Source organism: Mytilus galloprovincialis, chromosome 3, assembly GCF_965363235.1.
Source record: "Mytilus galloprovincialis chromosome 3, xbMytGall1.hap1.1, whole genome shotgun sequence".
NCBI lineage: Eukaryota > Metazoa > Mollusca > Bivalvia > Mytilida > Mytilidae > Mytilus > Mytilus galloprovincialis.
Window position 1 is genome coordinate 87,434,090 of NC_134840.1, and position 21,127 is coordinate 87,455,216.

General features: G+C 30.6%; 1 protein-coding gene across 1 annotated transcript in view; it reads left to right on the forward strand.

Moving 5' to 3' along the window:
- LOC143069285 (U4/U6.U5 tri-snRNP-associated protein 1-like) overlaps positions 1–21,127 on the forward strand; it is a 30,024-nt gene that overhangs the window by 1,555 nt on the left and 7,342 nt on the right. Inside the window, exons 2-18 of the mRNA XM_076243841.1 lie at positions 403–457; positions 2,839–2,903; positions 3,567–3,732; positions 5,155–5,257; positions 6,086–6,163; positions 6,689–6,785; positions 7,651–7,793; positions 8,667–8,813; positions 9,306–9,365; positions 10,414–10,523; positions 11,328–11,500; positions 12,607–12,740; positions 15,830–15,997; positions 16,376–16,483; positions 19,607–19,688; positions 20,415–20,511; positions 20,780–21,011. Coding sequence (XP_076099956.1) covers positions 403–457; positions 2,839–2,903; positions 3,567–3,732; positions 5,155–5,257; positions 6,086–6,163; positions 6,689–6,785; positions 7,651–7,793; positions 8,667–8,813; positions 9,306–9,365; positions 10,414–10,523; positions 11,328–11,500; positions 12,607–12,740; positions 15,830–15,997; positions 16,376–16,483; positions 19,607–19,688; positions 20,415–20,511; positions 20,780–21,011 — 2,018 coding nt within the window. The remainder of the gene's footprint in view (positions 1–402; positions 458–2,838; positions 2,904–3,566; positions 3,733–5,154; positions 5,258–6,085; positions 6,164–6,688; positions 6,786–7,650; positions 7,794–8,666; positions 8,814–9,305; positions 9,366–10,413; positions 10,524–11,327; positions 11,501–12,606; positions 12,741–15,829; positions 15,998–16,375; positions 16,484–19,606; positions 19,689–20,414; positions 20,512–20,779; positions 21,012–21,127) is intronic.

Sequence of the window (21,127 nt, forward strand, 5' to 3'; positions counted from 1 at the left end):
AAATCAGTCAATTTCAATATTTCTCAAGGTAGACAACCATAATTTGCAGTTTGTTCGTGGTAGTTTTTGAAATATGATGATAAAAAATGCTATATTTTTAATTTTTTCAACATTTCATTAATAATGTTAATGGTACAAGTTTTTTATTTTCCATTGCTTGCATTTTGTGATAAAACTGTGAAATGTGATCAAATTCAATATATATATTTCAACTGTTGCACTAAATAACTTAACATTACAATACAAAACAATTGCATATCATATGAAATATAAAAATTCTGTGACCCTTTTCACAAAAAAATCTCATGATCATAAGTTTAACTGAAATGTTCATGGCATGCCATTCTTCTTATAAAAACTAGCGCACAATTGTTTTAAAGATATCTTCTTATCTACTTGTAGCTCAAGAGACATCAGCAAGTGGTGGAGGCCTGGAATTGAGCATAGAAGAAACTAAGTAAGTGATTAAAGAAGACATTCAGAGAAAAATGAATACCCTGAAATAATTCATAATACATTGTAACTGCTGGAACAAACAAAAAAAAACGTCAATATGAAGTTCAGAAAACTTGTATATAAATGATGTATTTTATACAGGCTATTTTATTTCATTAGTTCATTCCTTTTTATCAAGAAAGATTTTATTGTATTTAGAGTACATGCATATTAAATCAGATGCAAGAATATATGTATAATTTTGGAAGGTTTCTACTGTAATAATGTTTCAACTAAAAATGACTGGACTAATGACAATATCTTGTTAAATGTGCTTATTCTAATCCTCCTCAAATACATGTAGTAGACATGGTAGATGGGGGTAACTTCATGATATTTGATCAGATTTTAAAAAGAAGTCCTGACTATGGTTTCTATTGGTCATGTTTGGAGAATACCAAAGTCTTATCATGTCAAAAAACCTTTTTGTTGTAATTACATGTTTTAAAAATAAGTAAAAACATTGACATCTGAAGGCTAAAATGCAGAAACTACCTACCTCTCCCTAATTTTGATGTTGCTGTCAAAAGTCTTTGTCCATGCATGTCTAAGTCTTTCCTTTTTGTGGTTAACTTTTTGTCATAATGAATGACTATTATATTGTAAAAATATTTATATGTTGGCATTGACATATTTGACAGATTTTAGGGAACAATATTCAACCAACTAACAAATCAATTGAAATTTGTTTTTTCTACTGACATATTTTAATATTATTGGTATTTTACAGCTCAAGATTTAGACTGTTAAGAACATTTTATGTGTTCAATTTTGCAGTAATATATAATTTGTAAGAAATCAACATTAACCTACAGTGTATACACAATTCTTAAATATACAGGTACATCTTTTACCTTGATACTCATGCTTTTGGTAATGCTGTTTTAGGGCCAAGTGAGCTTTTCTCATCACTTGTTGTCCGTCGTCGTCCGTCGTCGTTAACTTTTTCAAAAATCTTCTCCTCTGAAACTACTGGGCTAAATTAAACCAAACTTGGCCACAATCATTATTGGGGAATCTAGAGTTAAAAAAATGTGTTTGTTGACCCGGCCAACCAACCAAGATGGCTGCAATGGCTAAAAATAGAACATAGGGGGTAAAATGTAGTTTTTGGATTATATCTCAAAAACCAAAGCATTTAGAGCATATCTGACAGATGAATAGAACAACCCGTTGCTGCCTCTGAATTGGTAATTTTTAGGAAATTTTGCTATTTTTGGTTATTATCTTGAATATTATTATAGATAGAGATAAACTGTATGCAGCAATAATGTTCAGCAAAGTAAGATTTACAAATAAGTCAACATGACCAAAATGGTCAGTTGACCCCTTAAGGAGTTATTGCCCTTTATTGTCAATTTTTAATCATTTTTCTTAAATCTTAGTAATCTTTTACAAAAATCTTCTCCTCTGAAACTACTAGGCCAAATTAAATCAAACTTGGCCACAATCATCATTCAATATCTAGTTATAAAAATGTGTCCAGTGACCCGGCCAATCAACCAAGATGGCCACCATGGCTAAAAATAGAACATGGGGGTAAAATGCAGTTTTGGCTTATATCTCAAAAACCAAAGCATTTAGAGCAAATCTGACTTCAGGTAAAATTGTTTATCAGATAAAGATCTATTTGCCCTGAAATTTTTAGATGAATCTGACAACCAGTTGTTGGGTTGCTACCCCTGAATTGGTAATTTTAAGGAATTTTGCCGTTTTTGGTTATTATCTTGAATATTATTATAGATAGAGATAAAATGTAAACAGCAATAATGTACAGCAAAGTAAGACCTAAAAATACATCAACATGACCAAAATGGTCAATTGACCCCCTAGGGACAAATGAAGGAGTTATTGACCTTTATAGTCAATTTTTAACATTGTCATATGTAAATTTTTACTAACATTTTCCACTGTAACTACTTGGCCAAGTTCATAATAGAAAGAGATATTGTAAGCAGCAAGAATCTTCAGTAAAGTAAGATCTACAAACGCATCACTATCACCAAAACACAATTTTGTCATGAATCCATTTGTGTCCTTTGTTTAATATTCACATAAACCAAGGTGAGCGACACAGGCTCTTTAGAGTCTCTAGTTTTATTTACACAATTAGAATTAAATCAATACTAACAGAGATGAGATCCTGACAGATCAGGGTGTTTTGTTTCAATAATAAGAAGGCACATTGTCTATGGATCTATTTAAGATATACTAAACAATTTCTTTTTTTTAATATTAAAAATCATATTCTAAGGTAAATACCTGAAATAAGACATGCAGTCATGCAGCTTATCATTATTTAATGAAACAGTGTGATTTGAATTTTTTTATGAATATTTTCAGTCGTATCCGTGCTAAACTTGGATTGAAACCACTAGAGGTTAATTATCCAGCACTAGTTAAAGCAGGTAGGTACAAGAAAATATATAGAAATAAAAAAATTGTAATGAAGCATTTAATTTTGATATTAATCACTTTATAATGTATTTGGAATTAAAATTGCACATTCATATATGAATTAGGAAAAATATTAGTTTTGAAAATGATAGTGTGCCCTTTACAATTTCAAAAAAACAACATAGCGGAAAATAAGCAAACCTTGAGAAATCAACTTTTAGTCTTATTTCTTGCTATTGTACATGTACTACATGTATATAATCCGCACACCTGTCTGGCAGGTTTTGGAGAATAAAACTGGCTTATACAAGCCTTAATTTAATACTCTTCAAAATACCAATAACTAAATGTTTTATGTAATTGTAGTATGAACTCATCTTTTTCAGTGATTCTTTTTTGTTATAGCTGAATGTTATATTGTATAAAGTTTAGAGAATTTAGTGTTGATGGCAGAACATTGATTGTTTTTGTTTAAATTATTCACAAAATTTATGAACTTGCATCAATATAAGCTTTATATTTTGTACAAACACATGTCTGTTGTTAAGACTGTCTTATAGATGTATTTTGGTTATTATTGCTGTCTACCCCACATCTTCAATGATCGATACAAATCTGTATTCTGAAAATCAGCTGTGACTGTTGCTCTACATTTGTTATGATATTTATTTTAGACGTAGACGAGGATGGAAATGAGGCTGGAGAGGATGCTCCTTTTGTTACAGAAGACGGTGACGTACATAAACCAGCTGTCAACATTACAGCTAAGAAAGAAACAGACAAATTCAAAGAAAAAATGGAGAGAATGAAGGAAAAACGCAAACATAGTCAGAAACTAAGGTTAGAGATTAATTAGTTTGTCAGACTGCAATATTTTGATATTAACTAGAAAGTCAATAAGTTTTACTGACTTAAATCAATTGTTTTCAAGTCTTTGAGTACTCAACTGTTCTTCGCATATTATTACGCCTAAGTTACTGTCAAATTGTATGATTAAACTGACCATGTGTATTGTTGTGCGTTTGTTTTTCTACATTGGCTAGAGGTATAGGGGGAGGGTTGAGATCTCAAAAAACATGTTTAACCTCGCCACAATTTTGCGCCTGTCCCAAGTCAGGAGCCTGTGGCCTTTGTTAGTCTGGTATGATTTTGAATTTTAGTTTCATACATATACATACAGTGTATAATTCGGAGTTTAGTATGACATCCATTATCACTGAACTAGTATGCATATTTGTTTAGGGACCAGCTGAAGGACGCCTTTTCTCGCTACATTGAAGACCCATATGTGGCCTTCGGCTGTTATCTGCTCTATGGGCAGGTTGTTGTTGCTTTGACACATTCCCCATTTCCATTCTCAATTATATAACTTATAGCAACATGGAGAAGATTGATGATGAGCTTTTTGGCACTGATCATTATGAAAAAGGGAACCAAAAATGTAGAAGTTTAAAAAAATATCTTTGCAATTTTATATATACAGTTTAAAATGTAAAATGTAAATGACATACAGTTTGACATGTAAATGAAACGTTTTACTGTAAATTCCTGTAGTTACATGTATACTAAATCCAGGTTTCAGATCCCTCAGGCAAAGTTCACAAGAGATAGTTTTGGCTATTCTGCTGTGCCAGCAAAATCTCTTTATTTTTTCACTTTGAAACTTTTGGGATTGAACATACCATGTGAATATTATTTCAGATGTTTGTGATTTGTCTTGCACAGAACTTGGTGTCACATGAATTTATATATATATATCACTTTTACTTTCAACAAACTTAGTTTGCTATAAAGTTGCCTATAATTGCTTACATCTGCTTCAATTTAAATTTGATGGAATTTTGTCTCTTATGCTATCATTCCACATTATCTTATTTGATATAAATCCTAGTTCAATATTATATGGTTATGGTTATAGGGATTACTTATTTTAAAGAACTGGTATCATCTCAACATTTTAATTTCCAAATGCTTAAAAGTTGAATTGTAACATAATTGTGAAACATAATTTGATCAGTTAGATTAAAATGTATGTAACATTTTTGTAAGACCAAAATTAATAATAAAAGAAACTCTAGAACAAAAGCATTTGAGAATTTGAAATCCATGCTAGTCAAATATCTGTTACTTTAAGATTTTTTAGATTAGTCGAATTCAGTTTTGATAACAAATACAGAAAACAAAAAGTTTGATTTTAAGACATAGTACAATTAAATCAATCAGAAACTGGAGTTTGAAATAGATTTAATATTTATTTTTCAGTAAAGTAAAGACACTGGGTGAAAGTGATTCAGGAGACGATGCGTCTTCATGGGTAAAGAAAAGCAGAAAAATACAGACAGATAAAGAACTAGCAGCCAAAAGAGTAAGCTACATATTTTTTACTTGAAAAACCATTTTGAAGACCAGGTTTTGAAAGCAAAATATACAAATTTTCTACAAATACAAGTTGCATTTTAGAGCACTTAAATGTATGCATATGTTTTTAGTCAAGTACAAGGTTCAGGTTAAAGTATAGAATAACATTATGACCTACAGTATAAAGTAATCTTGGATGTTCATGTTTACTTCTGCTTTTGCAGATACAGTACTAGTAAAACCTTGAGAAGTCAAAGTCAAAGGGACCTGACATAATTATTTTTCTCATTCCGTGTTTGAGTTGTCTTAATTTTATTTTCCTCTTTAATGTAATTTCTATCAAACTTTAACACAGCAGGGTAAATTTATGTTCCTTTTTTCCTTGAGGTAACTTAGATTTTGATTCAACCAAGTTCTTTTCATCAGAGCTACTAATGACTTGATCAAACAGGAATTCTGCTGGGACAAAACACATCTACTTATTTGATGTTTGAAATCTAGATTAAATGATTGTTGCCAAGATAGTATAATGATTACAATGCATTATTTATGAACACAATGATCATGTCTCCATTTTTATACCCCATCCCCCTGCTTAAAAAAGTTGGGATATACATGTACTGTTTTATCTCTGTCTGTACGTCAATCTGTCTGTCTGTCCATCTGTCCATCCGCCTGTCCCATTAATATTTTTTATTGCATCTTTCTCAGGAACACATTACAAAGATTTCTGAAATTTGGTTTCAGGGTTTGTATAAGTCAGCTATATCCTGTGATGCATTTTCAGATACATAATTCAACAACTTCCTGTGTACATTTCATTTTTTTTATTCAGGAAAAAATGTTAGCAGAGATGGATGAAGAGTTTGGAATAGGAAATATTGTTGAACAGGAATTTACAAATAAATCGAAGGTAAGATTGGTAATCACTTAAAATGAGACACTTTTTCCATTCTTATAAATGCTGTGGATTCATCATTATTTGTGGCGTACTATGTTTCGTTGTTTTGTAAATCATGAATATAAGATGTTTTAGGGCTTATGCTACTGGGTGACTGGGCAATGAATTTTCTAGTCTTTGTCTTTTCTATTCATGACTGTCAAAAGTGATGTCATGTCGTCCTTCTGTTCACAGCAGTTGCTTTCATCATCTCAGTTTTCCATATTTACTAAGTTGATGAAACAGCAATTTTTCATTTCTAAGTAAAGAAATTTAAAGAAATAAACCGTTAATTTCTTTAGGTGGTGACTGACTGTTGACTGTTGGGAGTTTTAACATTTTAATGCCACTTGTGTGCTATTTCATGGTGGCTAGTTTTTATTGGTGGGTCCAGAGAAAAACCACATACCTTTGATAGGAAAACAGACAGTGCAGGTCAAGTAATCTGATAGTGCTTTGCTTCAAAATACATGTTAATGTTTTTTTGTATTTTTGTAGGATTACACATCTAAGAATTTAAAAGGACTGAAAGTGCAACATGGGATGGGTACATTTAAGGAAGGAAAGACTGTGATACTAACATTACAAGACAAGGGTAAACTTAGAATTCAGATAACATACTGCTTTTTTCAAATATCATAACTGGCATTTATAACAGAAACACAAATGAAAGAATTAGTTATTATTACTTTGATAGTCATTTTGATTTAAAAGTTAACATCAAATGTGTTACTGCACACAATTAGGCACAATTGTTCAAAGTCTTAAAGCGAAAGATGGATACACAGATATATAACTATTAAGGCATGCATCACATTTTTTTATGCTTTAAAATTATTCAGATTTGATTTCAAAATGTTTTTGATAAGCCAATTTTTTTACTTTTGCCAAATTAAAACATTTCAATTGCACCAATAATACAAATAAATATTATACATATGATAGATATATAGTCATTATAAAACATGATGTACATCTGCTCCTAATTTCTGTGGGGCAGGACAATCTTTGAATGTCTTTCAGAAATATCAGCAGATTCTTCAGTTTTGACTCTGTAATTTCACTTAATTACTCAGGGGTTGGAGGTATTTCTTTCACAAGCCTCATATGGGATACAATGTACATTATAATTTTTCCATCATATACCACCTGTAAAATGGCGAAGAAACCATATTTGATTTTGACACTAATGATCATCATTGTGGAGCAAATGAAATACTGTATTTCTTCTTAATTTGGCGAAAAATACAATGTACCCTTGTTTATAAAAGAGTTTGAAATTTCAGCAGAACAAATAATTTGAGATTTAATGGTTGCCATGGATATGCATGTTCCCGCAAAGTGGAAAGGGATTAATATAAGTTGCAAAACTTGTTTCCCAATCCACTATAATTAAATATGTTTAAACTTAAACTTAAACTTATGTATGTTCACCTAGTTACTTCTGCTTTATCTTTCAGGTATTTTAGATGATGATAACGCAGATGTTTTGATGAATGTAAATATGTTAGATGATGAAGCAGCTAAAAAGAATTTAGAAAATAAGAAGAAGAAAGCAGAGTATAAACCGTATGATGAAGCAGAAGAAGATGAATATGGAATGGTATGAATAACCTATGATTCAAATCACTATGAAATATCAAAGGTTTTACTTATTTATTGCAGTGTTTAAAATATTTATTTGCTTTGGTGTTTACTATGAAAGCTATTTAAAATTGAATACATAGTATAAAAAAGCTCCAACACCATAAGATGATTTTAGTGAATGGGCAAAATTTTAAACAGATAATCAAATATCCACATGCATCAAGTTTGTATTTGCTTTTGCTAGAATGAGGGTATAAATTTTAAAAAAGACAGAATGGTTTTCATACTACTTTTAAAAAAGGTAACTTGTACATTATATTTCCAAAAATATATTTAAAAAAGATACAGGTTGTGTTATTACCAATACAAAGTTAATAAATGACAGAATATTGAAATAGAATATGAACAGATAAATTTTATCTAAAAGGTCTGGTTTATGTAGATTCTCACCATTAATTGAAAATAGAAATACTGAGTAAATAATAAAACCTGTTCAAGCATAATATCTTGGATCATGATATATATTCTTTTTATCTAAAAGTATGAATTACTACAAGAACATTTGTCAATAGGTGAATATATCATCCTTAAGAGGGTATTCATTTTCCCTCCCAGCCCTGATTGAAATATTCTTCATGCACACTTCTGGAAATATCCTGATATTTTTGTTGTTGGTTTGCTGTTTCGTTGGCATTTACCCTACAAACTTTTATTAATATGCTTGTATATAATTCCAGCGGTACATGTACTATTTTATTAAAAATATACAAGAACTTTAATTTTAAGTATTATTCTTTAGTATTTAAGAATTTTAATTGAACTTGAGCAAAATAAGAATGCCAACAATGTTGCATATAAGTTTATTTGTTTACATTATTATTTTCCATAGCTCAAACCTAAAGATATCCTTGGCAAGTATGATGAAGAGATTGAAGGTGAGAAAAAGAAATCCTTTGAACTTGGAGCTGGAGGAAGATATTCTAATGATGATGATAGACAGATGGACAGAATTAGACAGCAGTTACGAGATCAAAGTGTAGGATATTTTTATCGGATTAGTTTTGTTTTTATTTGTACATGTAACTTATAGTTGGTTTTTTTCCCCAAAATATTTAATTCTGCACACAAAAAAAATATTTCAGCATATGAGTTATACTGCAGAATGATCCACAAGTTAAAATAGTTAAAATAGAGTATAAAACATAACCATACTGTAAATTAATGAATTGATGAGATATTAAAATCTATGTCTATCATGTGACAGAATGAACATAAAATCAGATGAAATTTTTTTAACCTATTGATACTATGCAACATTTACTTGAATCTCATTCATTAATCTTACATTGATATAGTTGTTGGATGATTTACAATGATTACTAAAATATACAATAGACTATTTACTGTATTGAAAAAAGTACATGTTTTGTGCTAAACTGAATATTACATTTTTGAAACTTTTTATTTAATACACTGGGTTTGTTATAGATGTTTTAATCTGCATGAATCACATTTCTATTCTTTGCAGCAAACACTGTCCTTACCAAGTATGATGTTAGCAAGTGAATATTATACACAAGATGAAGCAGTAAGTTTGTTTATATTTACTAGTCGGTATAATATATACACATATGTTTTTCCACTTTTCCAGATTAATAAGGGGAATGTTCAGACCTAGAAAAACTGGTTTAACCCTACTATGTCTCAATGTCCTGGTCACAGGTCAGGAATGAACCTCATTAGCATCTGTCTTTAGTTATATCTATTTTTTTGTCATTTTGTCATTGGGTGTTGATGGCAGATAGTCCTGTAGAATATTTTCACAACTTTTGTAGATTTAGAGCTTGATATATTTTATAGACAATTGTTTATTCTCAAGATGTTTTTTGTTTTACTTGGCATATTGACATATCCCCACATGTTCTTTTATTCACAGTTAATATTTACAAAGTTACTCATTACTAAATTTAAATATTTAATCAAGATTTGACAGCTAATGATTTCATGTAAGAAACAAAAAAAGGAGTAGGGCAAGGAAGCCTTAATTAGATCTGTGAAAATCAAAAGTTTTTAATATTTCATCTGAAAACCTACATTTAGATTTATGATCTAGAAATAGACAAATATAAGTATAATAGACTTTTTTTCTGTCTACTATTTATTTTATTAATGTTGACTGCTTAAAAGTATGAAATTTTACAAATTATATTATTTTAGCCAGATTGCCTGTTTTTATGCATTTTCAGGATATTACTTTTTTTTAAATGATTGGCCACAAGCGTTGACCAAATTACAGATATGTATCCTGACAAAATATTATAGTGGTCAATGCATGTGGGCAATTTCAGTTAAAGTAAAATTATGGAATTCCACAAAAATGTTAGTGGTAAGGTTTCATAACTGGTATAAAATTTATGATGTGATTTGAAGTACCCTTATACCAGCTTATCCCAAATAAGAGTGTGTCTTGCTAAGTTTTATGCCCAGCGCATTATCCTGTCCCATGAGAATATTCGGGGGACATATCTTACAGTTTCTTTCATAAATCTTTTTTTAACTTAAAGGTTCATTAAGATTCTTTATACTAGACATATTTCTATAATATAAACACTTAATTGACCAATTGCAATTTACAGGATGCCAAATTTAAGAAAATAAAGAAGAAGAGAAGGAAGATAAGAGGAAAGGCACTCAAAGCAGATGATTTGCTACCACTAATTGAAAATGACGAAAATTATGGTGCAAGGTAATTATTGTAAAAAAAAAAGCCTAGAAAGACGATGAAATTGGTTGTCATGCCTACAAAAAAGTTGCAGAATGCCATACAGGGATTACCATCAGGTTATGGCGGCATAAACTATTTGTATAAAGCTTTATAAACTTTAAAAGGTTGAAGACGTGGATTCTTCATTTTTTTTTTTGTAGATGCTTTATGTTATAAAGTTTCTGTCTGTTATACATGTATGTCCATTGTCCTTGACCTCGGTTCATGGTTCAGAGTATTGTAAAACTTTTTTATTATAATGATATAAGTATGGCTATGTATAAAGGCACCAAGTCCATTGGACAAAGAATATACAAGGTGATATTTGTGCCTTTTAAAAACACAAAATAAAACTTCTGATCTAATCTTCTGATCTAATTTGATAGTCACTGTGGGCCAATGAAAAGATCATGTATTTAACAACATAATTGTAAAACAACAGGGCTTACATACAATATTCTTTAAAAAGCCATTTCTTATTGCAAACAATTGTTTTTATAAGGCTCATTCAATTTCATGAAAATTTTGACAAAATATATTATTTGACCCTTTGTTTAAAATATAAGAATTAGATACACTTGAACCACACACACTTTGTATAAAAAATATTGGATATATAGCAGTTTGACAAACACTTTCATATTTTGATCATTGAGTAGTGTAATATTTCCATAACAATAGAATGTGATTAAACATTCAGCTGATTTTTACAGAGTTATCTCCCTGTAGTTGTATGTACCACCTTAACATTCACATAAGTATACATGTATTGTTTACATTTTGTAGGGATAGAGGTAAAGGTATAAAGATAAAAGATGAACCTGATGTGGAACAAGACACAAACAATTATCAGGGTGTATACCAGACAGGAATTGCTAATCCATTTGAACCTGATTGGTCCAAACCTCCAGAGGTTAAAATGGATATTGAAGCCTTAAAAGAAGAGGAAATAGATCCTAGTAAGTGCATGTTACACAGATATATGTATACACAGTACACATAATGATAAATAGATCCAGGTAAGTGCATGTTACACAGATATGAGTAAATACAATAAACAAAGTGATTCTTTTCAAATTTTTCTAGCTACTGCTGAGTTAATTCCTATGATTGATGGTAAAAACACATGAGTTTTGACCCGGAATCATTTGGAAATATTATCACTTAGAAACTTAATCTCTGTGTGTATTGATGTGATTTTATGCGCCTCACCGTTACTGCTTCAAGTATTTCCCTTGTCTCTCTATATGTATGTACGTCCCAAAATAGGTTTCCCTTCTCTAACTTTAGTTTTTCACAACCAAATGTTATGAAACTTATACACAATGATTATTACAACAAAACACAGATCAAATTCCAATTTGAGTGGGGTCACTTTTACTGTTTTCAAATTATGCCCCTTTATAACATTAAATGCAAGTAGTGGGGGCATCATCTTTGCCCATGGACACATTCTCCATTTATTTATTTAATCTTTTTTTGTGATAATTTTTCATATCATGCATCTCACTTGAGATAGAAATTTGTTGCTAATATCTAAAGTCTATGAGCAAGAGCATTTTTTTCCTCGCGTCAAAAGAAAGAAATTGTTTGATGTCATGAGCCTACACCATTGCCTAGGACAACAGCAATAAACAGATTATCAATGGTCTTTTGAATATATGTATCACAGATGACCAAGGATACAATTTATTGTACTTGTAGTAAAAATTTTGACCTTTCTTCAGACAACTTATCACATTCCAGAGCATTTGAGTTCATTCTAAGTTTTTATTGGGTTTATAATGCTTTCAACATTAACTTGGTTTGTAATGTTTTGTGGATTTGCATCTTTAGTTTTTGGCCTTTGTATTGTCTGTTTTTCCCTGCCTTTTAGCTTTTGAATTTTATTTGGGTTGCTTATATTTGTTTCATGTCCATTTCTTTCCTTGAATACTTTTCAAAGAGTCAAATATATGGATTGTACAGAAATGAAAAGAAATATTCTGGCTTTACAAAATTTTAAATGCTAAATTGATTTATGAGAGCTGTTCATGTATTAATATTTCTAATTTTATACTTTTAGCTGAACTATTGGAGCCAGATGAAGATTTAACAGGTGTTAATATAGAGGAAGATGTAGTCCAAAATGAATTACATTCAGCACTTTCCAAAGCTCGTAAAGTCAATCTGAAACGAAAGAAACCTCCAACATTACAGGTACCATTTCTACAGTTAACATTTTCTTTTACTTGCTTATTTACAGCAATTTTATGGTCAATTGACCCAAAGGGCACGTAGGAGCAATTACAATTTCCTTTGAATCCCTCGTAATTTGTAAATTGGTTAGATGGAAAAGAGAATTCACATAATACAATCTATTCCTTAAAGTTATTAGATATTTTATTGTTAAACTATTACATTATTCAATATAGAAAGTATACATGTAGGTTTAAAAAAAACACTTTAAAATAACAGTACAACTAAAAAACTAACACACAAGTACACATAATGTCAACATTGTCGCTGTTACCATTGGACATGGTAAATTTAAAGCATCAATTAACCTGTGTACTTTGACAGATTTTTTTTTTTCAAGAAATTAAAATCATTCTGTAATAATTAATGGTGTCAGTGTCAGTCTAATCAAGGGTATTTTTAGAATTCAATTCGATATTTTATTTACGTCTTACCTTATGTATAAAATTACACAATACATTTATAAAAGATACATTTTGTATACACAAGCCAATCTGTACAGATTTATGAGAGACGATAATAAAACTAAAACAATATGTATATGTACATAAAAAATATTAAACCTGAATGGTATAAGTATACAACAAAAGTATTCAATTATAATTTACAATATAAAACTTCTCGGCATCTTTTAAGAATAAAATTACAGGTTTTGGCACATAGTCTTATAATATCTTGATTCGAAAATAAAAATACCATTTTCTGACAATCTGTAAAACTATTAAAATGTTCATCAATTTTAAGAGACTCAGTAAAAAGAACTTGCCTAAGATTATTATAAACAGGACAATGTAAAATAACATGATATTCATCTTCGACAGTATTAAAAACAATTAAAATAACATCTCTCTTCCAGCGGCAAATTTTCATACCTACCAGTTTCCAGTCTAATAGGAGCCACCCCACATCTAAATTTTGCAAAGGCGCTTCTTTAACAAAAAGGCATTAACACTTTGCAGTTGTTTTCAACAACATAATCCTGCTTAAGAATATTATAGGTTCTCAATTTATTACGCCCATTTCCATGTCTGAAAGAGGATGAGCTAACAATACTTTTCCATTCTTCAATATAATTATCAAACATTCTTGACATGACTGTACCAATAAACATATTTTTATTAATATAAGTTATTGTATTACAAAAGTCAACCAATTCAAGTTCCGTGAAATGTTTTTTTAACAATGAAATTCCAATTTTTTACAATTCTATGTTTCAGACTGACCTCATCTGCACATATAATTATTTTCCTGTTAATACGGTCTGGTTCCATATTTACTAATCTGTGCCAGTGTCTTGCAATTCCTTTCCATTGAGTTTGGTAAATTGGAGTCCACCCCATGTCTCGAATAATAGCTGGATTAGGTGTATTTACCAACACCAAGGAAGAACCTACAAGCTCTCATCTGAATAGCATTAATAATTGAGAAATTCTTGCAGCCCCAAATTGCGGCACCATATTCAATAATAGGACTTACAAGTGAATCAAATAGTTTTTCATAAATGTCATATGAAATGCCACCAATAGCTTTACACTTAGCTATAACTAACCCTAGAGCTCTGTTTGCTGACCTAGCAACTGCTTTTGCAGTAATACTTAAATCTAGAAACTCATTTAAAACAAGGCCCAGATAAGCATATTAGCAATAGCAATATTCATATCCCTACGCTTAAAGACGTGACTTGATTGTTCAAATGAGGTCATTCTGAAGTGGACAACATTACTCTTACATGAATTAATAGTCCTTTTATTGACAGTACACCAATGATATAACTCTTCTAAGAGGTTTTGTAACATTCTTAGTATTTGCTAACAGTACGATATCATCAGCATACAATAAAATACATACTTTTTCTCCCCCAATGTCAACACCAAAATCAAAAGATTTTAAGTATACAGCTAATTCATTTATGAAAATGTTAAATAATAAAGGAAAAAGTGGACAACCTTGTTTTAAACCACAGTTCACAGTAAACTAATCTGTGTTGAAGCTATTGACTGTTATATATTTAGATATATATATGTATTATATATGTGTAATTCAATTTGATATGTTTTACGGAATTGTACAAGTGATGTCTGGAAATGCCTTTTTGTTCTACTCTCTCTCTGATTAAATGTCGTTAACGTAAGATGTGTTTTTGTTCATGAACTAGTCGCAACCCCAACACTTATATTATTAAGACGAGGCGATATCGTTACATGACTCTGATCGAGCACCTAACCCCATTATAAAGGGACTTGATAGCCATACACATTTTTACATCAACCCCCAGAGATGTGAGTTTTTCCCATAAAGTTATTTGCCAATGTAATAAAAATTTATGTCGACAATAAAGACAACAACACTCATGTTTTTACCGCATAGTATCTGTTTATTGGGTATATATTTTTATATATATTTATATTTTTATATATATATTTATATATATTTATATATATTTTTATATATATTTTTATATATATTTATATATTTTTAATGTAATAAAAAGAATAACTAATCGAAGAATGCAATTAGAGAAAAATATTCAACGAGTGACCGAACAACACATCAATTCACAATTGCGCGTAGCGCATGAGTTAATTATCAGTGTTGTTCGGTCACAAGTTGAATATTTTTGGATATTTGAATTCTTTGATTAGTTATTCTTTTTATTACATTGGCAAATGACTCTTTTTATGAAATTAATGTAGAAAATTTATGGAACTATATCTTTTTTCTACGCATTCTCAATTTGTTTTGATCCAATGTTATCGACGTCTTGGCAACGCCTATTGTTGTATGACGTCAGAGAGTTAGATAACCATGTTTATTTCACATGTGAAATAGGTTTTTATTTAACTGGGAATTCAATGTTATTCACTACAACCAATGTAATAATTGAGTATAACCTCATTTGTTATATGTTCTCAATGAAATGTATTTGAATATTGTCTGTTTTAATGGTTTTTTTATGTTTATCAATAGTCATGAAGAAAATAGGTGACCAAGGAGATTTCCGACTATCTTATATGATGTATAATTGATATTTTCTTACTTAATTTGAACAGATAGGAGAACAGATTAAATCTAGAGAAGACCCCATGGATATGTCTCCCACAAAGAAAGGTGCACTGAACATAATATTGAATGCTACCTCAGAATTCTGTCGATCTCTTGGAGATATTCCTACGTATGGACAGGCTGGTAATAGAGAGGAAGACAAAGATGAATTGGTGGTTTGTATACAATATTATTTTATGATAACATTGTGGTCATCATTGATTGGATAGCCTTTCAACACTCTTGGTCCATACCCATGGTAAAATAGGAATATTGCAACATAAAATTTGCTTTGGCTGTTTCAATTAACTCCCATGGCATAGGCAGTTATGATTAGATACAGGGAGCATATAGACAAAGTTCATACTAATTAGTTAAGTATTATTTTTTGAAATTTGTTCAGTTTTAGATTCGATAATACAGGTACATGTATTACTATAGGAATATTTTCTTAATTTCTTAGAAATGAAGGGAAAATGAAAAATTTTCAGTGCAAAACATTCTAACAGCACTTTATTTCCTAGATATATCTATATATTGTTATTCTCTTACAGGACTTGGAACGAGAACTTGCTGAAGAAAGATTACGTAAACAGGAAGAGGATGATCAGTCAGGTTGGAACATAGTGGAAATTGACCAGACACCTGTAGATTTATCAAATGTAAGTTTACTGAAACAATGGACATTGTATGTTAAACAAGTGTAGCTTTATTAAACATGTCAGGATTATAAAATAGAGGGGCATCTCTATATACATCATGATATCACAAGAAATGGTGAATGAACAGTTCTTTTTAAGTCTGGCTGATTCTTTTAATTCAAGAAAAGAAAGCGCTTGTCTCTAATATTGTAAATTCTGTAATTATTGCATGCATTTATTATTGCAATATTTGAAGAATGAACAAAATTTTGCGATTTCTTGAAAAGCTGTACACAGATATAAGTTGAGTTGAAGTAATTTAATTTTAGAAAGCAAACTGAAGGTTTTTATTAAATCAGAACTATATTGTAAAGGCCAGTCTCATTCATCCTAATGAAAATTTGTGATTTTTAGAGTGTAATGTCATAGGGACTTATTGAATGATTAACCCTTTTGCCGATGAGTTCCGGTTTACCGGGATTTACGCTTCAGACAGTGACGATGAGTCCCGTTTTACCGGGATCGGAATACCTCTTTTATATTTCCCGCTAAAACAGTGCAAACATGAGCTATCTTCCTTTGTTGAATACCCGGATAAAAGTGTAAACATGGCGCTTCCGTTTGTTGAAAACCGTGTAAAATAAATCAGAGGAAATTTACGGAATTTACCAGAATTTGAAATGAGGGAACATTTTTTTTGAAAGAATATGGATGAATTGAAGCCAAACTAGTATACTTTTTATACGACCGCAAATTTTGAAAAAATTTTCGTCGTATATTGCTATCACGTTGGCGTCGGCGTCGTCGTCGTCGTCGTCGTCGTCGTCCGGCGTCCGAATACTTTTAGTTTTCGCACTCTAACTTTAGTAAAAGTGAATAGAAATCTATAAAATTTTAACACAAGGTTTATGACCATAAAAGGAAGGTTGGTATTGATTTTGGGAGTTTTGGTCCCAACATTTTAGGAATAAGGGGCCAAAAAGGGCCCAAATAAGCATTTTCTTGGTTTTCGCACCATAACTTTAGTTTAAGTTAATAGAAATCTATGAAATTTTGACACAAGGTTTATGACCACAAAAGAAAGATTGGGATTGATTTTGGGAGTTTTGGTTTCAATAGTTTAGGAATAAGGGGCCAATAAAGGGCCCAAATAAGCATTTTTCTTGGTTTTTGCACAATAACCTTAGGTTAAGTAAATAGAAATCTATGAAATTTAAACACAATGTTTATGACCACAAAAGGAAGGTTGGTATTGATTTTGGGAGTTTTGGTCCCAACAGTTTAGGAAAAAGGGGCCCAAAGGGTCCAAAATTAAACTTTGTTTGATTTCATCAAAATTGAATAATTGGGGTTCTTTGATATGCCGAATCTAACTGTATATGTAGATTCTCAACTTTTGGTCCCGTTTTCAAATTGGTCTACATTAAGGTCCAAAGGGTCCAAAATTAAACTTAGTTTGATTTTGACAAAAAATGAATCGGTTGGGTTCTTTGATATGTTGAATCTAAAAATGTACTTAGATTCTTGATTGAAGTTTTTTGGTCCAGTTTTCAAATTGGTCTACATTAAGGTCCAAAGGGTCCAAAATTAAACTTTGTTTGATTTCATCAAAAATTGAATCCTTGGGGTTCTTTGATATGCCAAATCTAACTGTGTATGTAGATTCTTCATTTTTGGTCCTGTTTTCAAATTTCAAATTCTACATTAAAGTCCAAAGGGTCCAAAATTAAACTAAGTTTGATTTTAACAAAAATTGAATTCTTGGGCCTCTTTGATATGCTGAATCTAAACATGTACTTAGATTTTTGATTATGGGCCCAGTTTTCAAGTTGGTCCAAATCAGGATCTAAAATTATTATATTAAGTATTGTGCAATAGCAAGTCTTTTCAATTGCACAGTATTGTGCAATGGCAAGAAATATCTAATTGCACAATATTGTGAAATAGCAATTTTTTTTTAATTAGAGTTATCTTTCTTTGTCCAGAATAGTAAGCAAGAAATATCCTATTGCACAATATTGTGCAATAGCAAGAATTTTTTTTAATTGGAGTTATCTTTCTTTGTCCAGAATCAACTTAAATCTTTGTTATATACAATATACAATGTATATACACTTTTTACTACCAACTGATAAATTTAAATAATCTTTACCATTCAGTGATAACAAGCAGTTTTTTTACATCTTAATATTTTATGATGTATTTAAATGAGTAGTTATTGTTGCAAACTCCATTAGAAATTTGAATTGATATCAGTTTTGAAAAAGGGAAACGGGGATGTGAAAAAAAAGGGGGGGGGGGGGTTAAATTTTTCTCATTTCAGATTTCATAAATAAAAAGAAAATTTCTTCAAACATTTTTTTGAGAGGATTAATATTCAACAGCATAGTGATTTGCTCAAAGGCAAAAAAAACCTTTTAAGTTCATTAGACCACATTCATTCTGTGTCAGAAACCTATGCTGTGTCAACTATTTAATTTTAGATTTAAAAAGTTTGAAGAAGAAATCTTTAATTGATTTGTAAAATCTTGACATTTGTTTTGTGTAAAAAAAACCATGTAATGTCAAAAATTTGATCACAATCCAAATTCAGAGCTGTATCATGCTTGAATGTTTTGTCCATACTTGCCCCAACTGTTCAGGGTTCGACCTCTGCGGTCGTATAAAGCTGCGCCCTGCGGAGCACCTGGTTTGACATAAAATGTTGTTTCATGTACATAACACTTAGAATGGACAACGTTCAGTGTAAGGAATCTGTACAGCCTCATTAAATTTTCAAAATTTTGCCGTTTTGGTTAAAAAAAATTACGATTTGGGGTCTAAGAGCAGAATTTTGAGAATTTCACCTATAAAATGCTGAAAATTTGAAAATTTGAATATTTTATGAAGAAAAAATTATCAAAACAGGAACAAAACTGTGAACATGGTGTTAGTGAATGAAATAAAGACACAAATAACTACAGACAAGTTTTTATTGACATTTATTATGAAGATCTCCCACTTGAGTAATAGTAGCCAGGGAAGGCCATCGTCTCAGAGTAGCTTCTGTGTGGGCAGCTTTATGTGAAAGGGTTAAACTAATGAATTACTGTTTGCTTGATTAATACTGTGTATAAGTAAATAATATTACACATTTGTTTGTAGACATCCGAGAAAACAGTACTGGATGATGAACCTGTTGTGGGCACAGGTGTAGGAGCAGCTTTACAGTTAGCTAATAAAAAAGGTCAGTTGGGTTTACACATATCCAAGGGTTCAACTTGTGTAGGTCAATTGTCTGGGACCTTTTAATATTGTGTAAAGACTTTAACTTTTATTTGTCCAATAGAACTTTCATAATATTCTTTTAGCTAGAATACTAATAAATTAAACGGAATTAATTTTCGACTATGTAAAAATATTAATTTTGATAAGATAGTTTAAATTCTTGCAGTGAAGTTGCATAATTATGACTTTTCATGCAACTTATAAAGTGCAATTTTGTTTGAAATGAATGTTCGCCAAATATGTAATGCTCATGATTTTAATAAAGTCTAGTCCCATATTGCAGTTAAGGGGCCTTGTTTGCAGTTACAAAACTTTGCTTGCATCAATATCAAATCTCCTTATTTTTATACTAAATCTCAATTTATTGGGTATCTAGAATATAGTCTGATTTTTGTCAAAAAGAACTCCATGACTAAAAACAAACTTAAAACTTGTTGACATTTGAAAATTTTGAATAAATACCCATTTAGGTTACAGGATTTGTTTGTAAAGTCCAAAAAACTCTTTAAAGGCTTTTAGGAGCCTCTAGTTTCAGTTATTGTTGTGTGGATTTTATATATAACAATCACTGTAGATGGTTATACTGCAGCCTTTTTTGTCCTTTGTTTCTGATGGGTAGCGTATCCATGAAAGTTACACAACATTTCAAAGTATTGTACTTAATAGTTCCTAATTTTTTTTGCAGGTTACATAGAAAAAGATGAGAAAAAACCTCGCCCTGAAGTAAAAGACGCTGAGGATTTGTCTGCTCAGAACTATTCTATTGAGGACAAAAGATATGAGTAAGTGTTAAAGCTGCCATTGAAAAAAATATTAATATCCTAGTAAACCAGTACCGGTTTAGTCATTTAGAACACAATTTTTATCTCATCTTGTTATTGAAATATTTTGGGGACAAATCATGGTATTGATAAGTTAAAGTGAAAAAAGTTTGTACATATCTTTATGAAAGCATAATTAATTTGATAATATAAGTAAAGTTTTATATCTGAAATTCGGATTTTCTAAAATAATTTGTCTACCGGTAAAACATTTTATTTATCATTTTAGTGATCTGGATGAAAAATTTAGGAAAAGAGATAGATATGGAGGCAGTGGTATTATAACTGATTTCAAAGAAAGAGATACTTATAAGCCCTCTTTTAAATTGGAATATGTTGATGACGCTGGGAGACATATGAACCAGAAAGAGGCTTTCAGACAGCTGTCACATCGTTTCCATGGAAAAGGTTCAGGAAAGAAAAAGACAGAAAAAAGGCAGAAAAAAGTTGAAGAAGAACAGGTTCATATTGTTTTCAAATTTTAGAATTAAATTGAGAATGGAAATGGGGAATGTGTCAAAGAGACAACAACCCAACCAAAGAGCAGACAACAGCTGAAGATCACTTCAATGCAGTG